Below are 12,132 nucleotides of genomic sequence, written 5' to 3' on the forward strand. Positions count from 1 at the left end.
GGAGTCGCTGGTGCGCGATGAGACAAGGACATCCCCACCGACCAAGCCCTCCTTAACCCGGATGACGCTAGGCCAATTGTGCGTCGCCCCACGGACCTCCCGGTCGCGGACGGTTACGACAGAGCCTGGGCACGAACCCAGGAACTCTGATGGTACAGCTGGCGCTGCAGTACAGCGCCCTTGACCACTGCGCCACCAGGGAGGCCAGGGTCTGATTACTTATGTAAATCTAATATTTCAGTTTTTTTAAATGCTTTTTTTTACTGTTTTAGCTTTGTCATTATGGGGTGTTGTTTGTAATTTGATGAGGGGAAAAAAACGATTTAATCAGTTCTAGAATAAGGCTGTAACGTAACGAAATGTGGAAAAAGTCAAGGGGTCTAAATACTTTCCGAAGGCACTGTATATGACAAGTACATACCAGAGGGACGTACAACAGTACAAATGATCACAAACTGTACCAAATTATTCAAAGCATTTTCATAACACAATCATAACAGCTTTGTAATACTGGTGTTGACCTCTATTTATACAGTGGGGCAAAAAAGTATTTAGTCAGCCATAATTTGCAAATAAATTCATTACAAATCCTACAATGTAATTTTCTCGATTTTTTTTCCCTCATTTTGTCTGTCATAGATGAAGTGTATATATGATGAAAATTACAGGCCTCTCTCATCTTTTTAAGTGGGAGAACTTGCACATTTGGTGGCTGACTAAATACTTTTTTGCCCCACTGTATATCGCAATCTGCCAGATTGCCAAAAAAATACTATAAAATACCTTTTCTTATTCACAGGGGAGAAATTTTAACTGTGCTTGGAATGATCTATTCATCTGCCTGAGCTCTAGTACAGAAATGGCATTGATCATCCGTTTATGTCAGTGCAATAGTCCAGGAATAGATCTCCCCATCAATCTGTCCAACCTGGACTCAAGGGTAGACTTAACGTAGTGTACCTAAATCTGTCTCCCTCCATTTAGTATGTTTTGTATTCATCTGTGGATGTCCATCATCCATTTCATTTGATATTTTACAAATTATAATTTGTATGATATGTTATGAATTGCAATTTGTACAATTTGTTACGAATTTGCAATACATATGATATGTTACGAATTCCAAGTTGTCGTTGCTGATGTTTGCTAGGTGGCTAAAGCTAACGTTAGCTAGGTTGCTAATGTTAGTTAGGCTACTGGTTAAGGATAGGGTTAAGGTTAGGAGTTAGGTTAATGGGTTAATGGGTTGAGGTCAGGGAAAGGGTTAGCTAACATGCAATTGTTCAAGTTGTTCTTGATGAGATTTGAACAGACAACCTTTGGTTTCTAGATGTTCACGTTATACCAGCCTCTTTTAATTGTTTTGCCTTACGTAACCTCCTGTCTTATGTAACCATACCAAATGTAACATCTCAAACTAATTTCAGTGTCCCGGATTTGAGTTTACTATGTTACGTCTAGTCTATGAGACCAGGCTGATCGGTCTTTGGAAGCTCCCTGATTCACAGCTCATTTGTCACTCATCGATGGCTCTGAGAGGGTGGGGGAGGGGGCAGGGAGCTGATGGATGTGGGAAGGAGAAGCGGTGAAGATGGAGGAGTGGAACAGAGGGTATCAGGAGAGGAGGGTGGGAGTGAAATGATTGTGGGACTAGGAGGTAGGAGAGGATAAGGAGGAGGAGGAGTGAAGAGGAGGAGGGGGGTGAGAAATGAACTGAGAAGTAGAACGGTGAGATGAATGGGAAGGACTGAAATTGAGACAGGAGGAGAGGAAGGGAGTGTGGTAGTTTAGAACTGAGGGGAGGAGAATTAGGAGCGGAAGGGAGAAAAAGGAAGGGAGGAAAGGACATCTAGGAGATCTACCTGCAGAGCCTGTGAAACCCGTCATGAAAGCCATCCGTGCATCACGTGGGGCGATGTACTCACTCTGTAGGAGAGACACATGTTGTCAGCACCACACACAACACATACACACACGCACACACACACACACACACACACACACACACACACACACACACACACACACACTTGGTCACCATGCGTACACATATGCGTACATACACACACTCCTACCAGGTGAGCGTCTGTCCCAGGGATGATATAGGCAGAGACATTGACAGAACTCATAGCCTCCCTCAAGGCCTGCAGCCGTAGGGTAGTGTTGACCACGGTGGAGGGCAGGTACTGGAACAAACAGTAGAGAGAGTCAGAGGGCTGAATTCCAACCTTAAAATCTGTGTGAATCGCCTACTGACATGAATGCATGATTCACGTGATAGTCAGAGTCACGATGGGTGGATTTCTCAAAATAGAGAGTTTCCTGGAATCCAAAACTCAAGTTCCCCAATATTTGTCCAGACTGAATGAGTGAAGTAAAACAACAGTGGAATTGAGTGATATTTAGTGTAGATTCCTTGGCCCATATTCATAAAGCGTTTCAGAAAAGATGTGCTGATCTAGGATCAGTTTTTCATTTTTTTTAATAATAAATATGAATTCATCAAATCAGGGAGGACCTGATTCTAACCAGAACGCCTGCTCTGAGTCTCTTTTTAAATATGGGTGGAGGCTAATTATGCCAATGAGTGAACCTTAGATTTGTAAAAACAGGGCTGCATACTGTGTGTCTGACCTGATTACATATTGACTGATCTGACACTCATTCACTACACATTTATTTGAGTCCCCAGAAGGGACGTGGTATACAAGGACACATGGTATAACAGCACTAAATCTGGGCTAGATAATCATACCGGAGGGATTGCAGAGCAGTTCCTCTCAGACCCACCGTCTGCACGAATGACATTCCAGCTTCCTGAAATGGGAAAAAAACTAATGAGGAAGAGACCTTGGAAAGTGACAATTAAAGTGCTGTGTAAGCACGTTTCTAGATCAATGTTGTTGTTCAGTTACTGATTTTAATCAGACATTACAGTCTGGGCAGCCAGGGGCAAATGAGGACTAAATGCAATGGTGAGAAAATGACAAATTATAGAATCTCTTGCAAGTAGAGAAAGAAGAGAGCAGCCAGACAAATCGTGTATAATAATACCTTTCATAAAATCCCAGTGCAACACAATAGTTCTCTCAATCAAGAAAATAGAAGCAATCAAAAGATTGACTTCTCAACAGCCAGAATGCATAATCATTGATAAGAGTGTCATTCTCATTAGATTCATTCTCAGGCAAATTACATTCAAAGATATTCCAATGAATTATCCAACAGGCAGGAAACCAACAGCAGATGGCAAATTCTAATGTACCCTATATCAACCAAGAGCCTCTCGCATTTCACACAGAAATCCTACATCAATCATCACAGGAAGTTAGAACTAAACTTTTACCTCCAAGTGCCAGAAGAGTGCCAACCAGGAGCCAGTCAGAAAAGGGCATCTTGGCACAAACTGTCTGCCACCAGCGATTCCACAGAGAGAGTGACGGTAATGCCTGCATGAATGTACTGTATGTGAGACAGGTGCGTGTGTGGGTGTGTCAGTGAGTGTGTTGCCACGTCTCTCTCCTCCCTCTGTCTGTACGATACACCATGCACTATCCCCTCTTCTGACAGAGATCAACCACAACAGCTGGTTGGGTGGAAAGGGTGGAAAGGGTGGAACTTTGGCTGAGGTATGGATCTCTTTTCTCCGTTCCATAAATTCTCTTTGCTCCATGCCATAAAAACCAGTGTGTCATTTTGCCGTTGCCGCTCAGCTCCACTGCTTGTTGCCCTTCTCTCTTAGCAGTCCGAGGCATATAAAACAATATTCCCTTCAGGATGCCCTTTTATTTGTATTTCCTGGTTAGAAATAACATAATTAATCGAAGAACCTGATAACACAGTTTCTATGTAATACAGGTGGTCTCTTGAAATAAAAAATATATTTTGTAATAGAGGTCTGTTCTGCACGAGATACCCAAGCCTTGCTGCATATAATAGTGCAGCACTGTGGTCATCCTGCACAGGGCTCCTGGATGTATGCCTCTCACACACCCAGACATTTTTATCTTGTTTTCACTCCAGCCTCCAGTACACGGCCAACACATGCCATGAAAAACATGGTCTAAGGTGCATAGAATATAATGAGTGTGTATGTGTGTGTCCGTCTTTCTGCAATATGGGTGCAGATTGACAGATACAAGACCACTTCAGGTAATTCCTCCTAGGTCTCAGTGGAAAACAAAGACTACTAGTCAGTGTTCGATTTATACAACCTCTTTGTGTCTACTATGATGTGAGCAGAGGGCATAGGAAAGAGGAGAGGAGTCTCTATTACACTGTGTTCCATTCCATCGCCTGAACAGAACCATTCAGGAGACTCCTCAGCTCCCCGGCCAATTACTGCTTAGCAACAGTGGCACCTCGAAAGCAGACAAGGAAGATCTGCTGTTGATGTTATGGAAATCAGGGGTGTATTCATTAGTACACACCATAGCAAACAGTAGCACAACATTTTTGCGACATCAACGAGAGTTTCTTGTTATTGGGCACGTTAAGATAGTATGCCTTGATGCAGCCGCTTGCTTCCGTTTGGTGCCTAGTGAACATAACCCTGGAGAACCACGAATCTACGGTCCACTTTGAGTGACTAGGTCTACACTGTGGGTGAGGTAGCTAATGGAACACCGTTAGGTTAAAAATAACTTGTGAAGATCAGCTGCACTTCAGCCTTTTATCAAAATAGCCTCTATCAGAGCAGGGAGGCGGAGTTATGAAACGCAGCTGTTAATGTCTGTTGTGTACTCTGGAAGATTTTAATATGTTTTATTTATTTAACCTTTACTTAACTAGACAAATCAGTCAAGAACAAATTCTTATTTACAATGACAGCCTACCCCGGCCAAACCCGGACGACGCTTGGCCAATTGTGAGCCGCCCTATTGTACTCTCAATCCCGGCCGGATGTGATGCACCCTAGATTCAAAACAGGTACTGCGGTGACACCTCTTGCACTGAGTTGCAGTGTCTTAGACCACTGTGCCACTCAGGAGCCAAGATCTTTACTGGCCAATAAAAACACACAGAGAGCACAGAAGTTTTACCATTGCTCAACTGTTAAACACATAATAACATAGGCAGACATCAACCTGCATCATGCAATTTGTGATGAAAACATTGTGATATATTTAAGCAATAAGGCCCAAGGGTCTGTTCTTAAGCACGACGCAACGTGGAGTGCCTGGATACAGTCTTTAGCCGTGGTATATTGCCCATATACCACAAACCCCAGAGGTGCCTTATTGCTATTTTATATACTGGTTACCAACGTAATTAGAGCAGTACAAATAAATGCTTTGTCATACCTGTGGTATACGGTCTGTACTCAACAAATTGGATGCAGTCTATCACAGTGCCATCCGTTTTGTCACCAAAGCTCCATATACTACCCACCACTGCGACCTGTACACTCTCGTTGGCTGGCCCTAGCTTCATCCTCGTCGCCAAACCCACTGCCTCCAGGTCATCTACAAGACCCTGCTAGGTAAAGTCCTGCCTTATCTCAGCTAGCTGGTCACCATAGCAGCACCCACCCACAGTACGCGCTCCAGCAGGTGTATTTCGCTGGTCACCCCCAGGGCCAATTCCTCCTTTGGCCGCCTCTCCTTCCAGTTCTCTGTTGCCAATGACTGGAACGAAGTACAAAAATCTCTGAAACTGGAAACACTTATCTCCCTCACCAGCTTTAAGAACTAGCTGTCAGAACAGCTCACAGATCACTGGACCTGTACATAGCCCATCTATAAATTGCCTAAACAATTACCTCATCCCCTACTGTATTTATTTATTTATTTTGCTCCCTTGCACCCCAGTATTTCTACTTTGCACATTCACCTACTGCAAATCTACAATTACAGTGTTTTTACTTGCTATATTGTATTTACTTCGCCACCGTGGCCTTTTTATTGCCTTTACCTCCCTTATCTCACCTAATTTGCTCACATTGTATATGGACTTGTTTTTGTACTGTATTATTGACTGTATGTTTTGTTAATTCCATGTGTAACTCTGTGTTGTATGTGTCAAACTGCTTGCCTACCTGGTTAAATAAAGGTGAAATAAAAAATGTTTTAAAAAAAATACTGCTGTCAGCCAATCAGTATTCAGGGCTCGAACCACCCAGTTTATAAATATATATAAATGCCTGTGTGTGTGTGTGTGTGTATATATATATATATATATATATATATATATATATATATATATATATATATATATATATATATATATATATATATATATATAATATATATATATATAAAAATATTTGCTAATGACAAGTGTATCAACACACGTCATCCAGGAGGTTACCAGAAGGGGGCACATTTGCTCTGTAAGTGTATCATGCACTTAACGTTTTTTTCTTGTTACTTCGTGAAGTTATGACAAATGCAACTTTATAGCCTATTTAATGTTATGTCGGCATGCTTTTCACTAATTGCCGCCTGGGCTGTCTTTATTTGCAGTGTATTACAGTGAATAGCCTATATGGCTATATAATGTGTGCTGTGACGTGTCCAGCAGTTTCCATGAACTGATAACACATCTGATTGCTCTCAGACAGGGCTATTGGAGCCACCTGTTGTAAGACTTTATGGCTTAATAAGAGCACAACTCAGTGAATTACTCTATAAAGAGGGAATATGGAGCCTTTTGTTTCCATCTGAACAGAGCAGACTACACTCAGGGCCTGTGTGAGTGTTTTATTTATTTATTTAACTAGGCAAGTCAGTTAAGAACAAATTCTTTTTTTCAATGACGGCCTAGGAACAGTGGGTTACCTGCCTGTTCAGGGGCAGAACGACAGATTTGTACCTTGTACCTTGTCAGCTCGGGGATTTGAACTTGCAACCTTCCTGTTACTAGTCCAACGCTCTAACCAATCGGCTACCCTGCCACCCCGTGTGTGTGTGTGTGTGTGTGTGTGTGTGTGTGTGTGTGTGTGTGTGTGTGTGTGTGTGTGTGTGTGTGTGTGTGTGTGTGTGTGTGTGTGTGTGTGTGTGTGTGTGTGTGTGTGTGTGTGTGTGTGTGTGTGTGTGTGTGTGTGTGTGTGTGTGTGTGTGTGTGTGTGTGTGTGTGTGTGTGTGTGTGTGTGTGTGTGTGTGTGTGTGTGTGTGTGTGTGTGTGTGTGTGTGTGACCATCATGGCTGTTCGAAACAAATGTGCATGCATCGATGTGGCTGGAAAGTGTGCATGACATGATTCTGTATGACAAGAAGCTGGCAAGTGGGGAATCGTATGTGGCTCGTTCCAGCTTGTTGTGTTTTGTTATTGACACCATGTCTTGTTTTGAGGTGTTCAAATCGAATGAAATTTTATTTGTCACATGCGCCGAATACAACAGGTATACAGTGAAATGCTCACTTACATGCCTTTGACCAATAATGCAGTTTTAAGAAAAAGAAAGAGATAAGAATAACAAATAATTCAAGAACAGCAGTAAATAACAATAGCTGGGCTATATACAGTGGGTACAGAGTCAATGTGTGTGTGTGGGGGGGGGGGGGGGGGGTCATTGCAAATAGCCTGGGTAGCCATTTGATTTGCTGTTTAGTAGTCTAATGGCTTGGGGGTAGAAGCCGTTTAGAAGCTTTTTGGACTGCTTGCCGTGCGGTAGCAGAGAGAACAGTCTATGACTAGGGTGGCTGGGGTCTTTGACCATTTTTAAGGCCTACAAGCCAAAAAGGTCAAACATACAAAGACATGGTAATGTAGACAATCCTTCTCCCAGAGTTATTACCTGCAGTGATAATCAGCCATAAACAATTGAATAAGACATGTATGGCAGTATTTGTGTTATGCCTATAGCCATTCCATTACCTGACCAGAGGGGGGCACATTTGCACCATACTTATTTCACACATGGCAAGAAACACAGTAAGCATAACAGGTTTCATCCAACTTGCATTATTACATTTGCTGTAATGAATTTGCATTTAACGCAAAGGGAGTAAAAAGTGTAATGGTAATGAGGGCAAAATGCATTTCCACAAACGTCAACCGGTCAGCTCTGCCTCAGCTGTTAGACTCATGTAAACTATGATACAGGTTGAAATGACCAGTCTCTACCTAAAATAAGTAGGGAGTGCTACCTATTAACCTACCTACTTACCTGCCTCTACCTATCAAAACAGTAGGGGGTGCTACCTATCAACCTACCTATCAACCTACCTACCTGCTATTAATAAATGGTAGCCCTGGCAACGTCTCCCCGTGTTAAGTGTGTGAGTTGGAATAGCTAGCTAGTGTAGGCACAGGGGAGGGCAAGGGACTGAGAGGCCACAGGCACCTAGTGCACTGTAAGACCCAGCATGGTCACTTGCCAGCAATGCCAGGGACCCAATTTCATTCTAACGCCACTGAAACCAGCTCAGCCTAAAGGAAACTGCCACTGAAAACCAAACGGGACAGTAAAATCTGTAATCGTCAACCATGCTGCGATCATATCGCTGCTTGTAGCTGTCAACACTAGCTATAACGAGGAGACAGGCCTAGAGTCTAATGTGCACACAGTCCAGATGTAGGAGGCATGGAATAGAGATGTTGGGACGTAATTGTTGTTGTGGTAGAAAAATAAAAATCCTCTATCTCTGCGGGATTGATATTTCAAATATGACCATGTGTTAACATATATCAGAGACAGAGCCACAGACGGTAGACGCCATGGAGCGCCTCTGCTTCTCTTTCTGACCTACAGGAATCAACGACCATTGTAAATCTCTGAAATATAGTATTTAACATGGGTAGAGGGAAAGAGTGGTGTGTGTTTGTGAGAGAGTGAGAGAGTGAGAGTGAGAGTGAGAGTGAGAGTGAGAGTGAGAGTGAGAGTGAGAGTGAGAGTGAGAGAGAGAGAGAGAGAGAGTGAGAGAGAGTGAGAGAGAGAGAGAGAGAGAGAGTGAGAGAGAGAGTGAGAGAGAGAGAGAGAGAGAGAGAGAGAGAGAGAGAGAGAGAGAGAGAGAGAGAGAGAGAGAGAGAGAGAGAGAGAGAGAGAGAGAGAGAGAGAGAGAGAGAGAGAGAGAGAGAGAGAGAGAGAGAGAGAGAGAGAGAGAGAGAGAGAGAGAGAGAGAGAGAGAGAGAGAGAGAGAGAGAGAGAGAGAGAGAGAGAGAGAGAGAGAGAGAGAGAGAGAGAGAGAGAGAGAGAGAGAGAGAGAGAGAGAGAGAGAGAGAGAGAGAGTTATCTCTGCTGCAGAGGATAAGTTCATTAGAGTTAACTGCTCCTCAGATTGCAGCCCAAATAAATGCTTCACAGAGTTCAAGTAACAGAAACATCTCAACATCAACTGTTCAGAGGAGTCTGCGTGAATCAGGCCTTCATGGTCAAATTTCTGCAAGGAAACCACTACTAAAGACCACCAATAAGAAGAAGAGATGTGCTTGGGCCAAGAAACATGAGCAATGGACATTAGACCAGTGGAAATCTGTCCTTTGGTCTGGTGAGTCCAAATTTGAGATTTGTGGTTCCATCCGCCGTGTCTTTGTGAGACGCAGAGTAGGTGAATGGATGATCTTCGTATGTGTGGTTCCCACCGTGAAGCATGGAGGAGGAGGTTTGGGGTTACTTTGCTGGTGACACTGTCTGTGATTTATTTAGAATTCAAGGCACAGTTAACCAGCATGGCTACTACAGCATTCTGCAGCAATACACCATCCCATCTGGTTAGTGCTTAGTTGGATTATCATTTGTTTTTCAACCCAAAACCCAAAACAAACATCCAAAACACACATCCAGGCTGTGTAAGAGCTATTTGACCAAGAAGGAGAGTCATGGTGCTGCATCAGATGACCTGGGCTCCTCAATCAACCGACCTCAACCCAATTGAGATGGTTTGGGATGAGTTGGACCACAGAGTGAAGGAAAAGCAGCTAACAAGTGCTCAGCATGTGTGGGAACTCCTTCAAGACTGTTGGGAAATCATTCGTCATGAAGCTGGTTGAGAGAATGCCAAAAGTGTGCAAATCTGTCAAGACAATATATTTGTTTAACACTTTTTGGTTACTACATGATTCCATATGTGTTATTTCATAGTTTATGTTTTCACTATTATTCTACAATGTAGAAAATAGTAAAAATAAAGAAATAGTCTTGAATGAGTTGGTGTGCCCAAACCTTTGACTGTTATTGTATATGTTGTCCAACCATTATATTCTAGCTGGTCAAGCTGGTCTGACCAGTATCATCTAGCTGTTTATGTTGGCCGACTAGCTGGTCAAGATTGTGGTGCTGGTGACCAGCTCATGCTGGTATGTTGGTGAAGCTGGTATGCTGGGGACCAATCTGGTCCATGCTTTTCTAGCTGGTCAAGCTTGTCTGACCAGCATGGTCTAGCTGGCAAAAACCGCACCAATCATTATCATATTTCCCAGCATGCCCTTTGCAGTTCGATTTTTTTGTATTGTTGGTTTCATTATTTTGTGCTTTGATTAATTAATTAATCTTAGGCTACACAAAGATAAATAACATACATTTCAGTTTAGACGGTGGTAGTCTCATTTAGTAATCTTTCTTGCCCTTAGCAGTCATTCTGTATTCAGGCTGTGGGTGAATATAGGTTCTAACAGATATCCCCACTGGCTGGATTCCTATAGGGTTTAAACATGTTTGCAAGCTAGCGTAATGTGAAAAACTAGGCCTTCGAAGTAAGGTCTTACGATATATGTATTGTCCTAAAGGGGGGCTGGACTTACTGATTTAGCCTGGGTTTCAATCAAACTCATTAGGAAGTGCAACTGAGAATGAGATTCGGGTCTTGGAAGTGTGCTTTGATGTGGGTGTCTCTTGTTTGTGTGTGTTTGTACATACGTGGGAAGCGTTTGTACATTCACTCTGCCAAAACATTACGCAGTTACAGCCACTCACCCTTCTAGATCACTTGAAACAGTCTGACCAGATCTTGTATCTGGAAATAGCCTAGGCTAGCTATATGAATTTCTGCAATTTATAGTTGGTTTGAGGTTTTAATTTTATTTAAATTTGGAGCTAATTGATTTGTTTTATATTGTCCCATGTACTTTGCGTAATTTACTGATGGTCCCTAACTAGCCCCATAGGGATATCAAAAGTCAAACCAAATTTACCATAGTCAGTGTGCAGGGGCCTGATTTATAAACTGTGCGAACCTACAAAATATACCCCAAAATGTGTGTGTGCCAGTTTTCAATCAAAAGTTGGCATTTCTAAAAATGTATATTTAAGTAGCCATGAGAATGTGCTCACCTCCCTGCAGAACATGCATACCACATCTGCTAGCAGTTGAAATATTGTATTGCAAGCTGGCAACTGCAGTAAAATACTGCCAAGTAATGCCAAAAAATAAAGGAAACGTCAACATAAAGCGCCTTAATAGGGAGTTGGACCACCACGAGCAGCTTCAATGCACCTTGTTAGGCTTGGGCGGTATACCATATATACTGTATACCGGGGATATTTGAAAATAGCCATGGGATGGTTTTCATTACCGTTAATACCTTTGAAACTATTTATATGACATTTTTTTTAGAAATGTGAATGTTTGTAGCTACTTTTTAAGGAAATACCTGCAGATTGCATTCTTTATTTCACCTGTCACATTATTTGACATTATGAAACATGAGAGACTGGTGCCTTGTGAGTAACTCACTGCAGAACACACCAGGGGGCCATACTTGCAAACATTTAACTGTAAACAGTTACCAGACGCTCTTATTCAAAGTGACTTTTAGCAGTGAATGCATACATTTTCATACCGATCCCTCATGGGAATCAAACCCACATCGCCTGTGTTGCAAGTGCCATGCTCTACCAACTGAGCCACACTGGACCCATTTCCTCTGGCTCAAAATGTTTATCAGCCAGTTAAAATCATCAATTTACTTGCAGGTGACAAAACACTAAATTGTAGCTCATCCCATCAGATACCATGGCACATGTTAGCCCTATGCTAACCTCAACAGGTGGCAGTGATTATATCCTGGAACTCATTCTTCATCAGATAATTACAAATGTTGACATAGATGGACGTGAACAAACACTTTTCCATAAGAGCGTTTAGCATTCTACAGTACACCTGTCAGTCAACTGATCGACGGAATACTACTGCACGTTGTAGACATTTTAATAAGGTGTTAACACAAGATCAATCAGTGCTTTCAGAGTGT

The 12,132-nt window shown here is 42.4% G+C and overlaps 1 protein-coding gene across 2 annotated transcripts in view; it reads right to left on the reverse strand.

Annotated features, from left to right (window-relative positions):
• xpnpep2 (X-prolyl aminopeptidase (aminopeptidase P) 2, membrane-bound) overlaps positions 1-3,950 on the reverse strand; it is a 32,798-nt gene extending 28,848 nt beyond the window's left edge. The window contains exons 1-4 of one of the 2 annotated variants that reach the window (XM_021584186.3): positions 3,347-3,950; positions 2,756-2,817; positions 2,076-2,186; positions 1,863-1,926 (exon numbers count right to left, since the gene is read on the reverse strand). In XM_021584186.3, the coding sequence (XP_021439861.2) occupies positions 1,863-1,926; positions 2,076-2,186; positions 2,756-2,817; positions 3,347-3,455 (346 nt within the window). In that variant the 5' untranslated portion in view covers positions 3,456-3,950. The remainder of the gene's footprint in view (positions 1-1,862; positions 1,927-2,075; positions 2,187-2,755; positions 2,818-3,346) is intronic. The other variant, XM_090219909.1, reaches the window with a different exon arrangement.
• Between the last annotated feature and the right edge of the window lie 8,182 nt (positions 3,951-12,132).

The sequence above is a fragment of the Oncorhynchus mykiss genome, chromosome 25, assembly GCF_057628025.1.
Source record: "Oncorhynchus mykiss isolate SJ-2025 chromosome 25, ASM5762802v1, whole genome shotgun sequence".
Taxonomy (NCBI): Eukaryota; Metazoa; Chordata; class Actinopteri; order Salmoniformes; family Salmonidae; genus Oncorhynchus; species Oncorhynchus mykiss.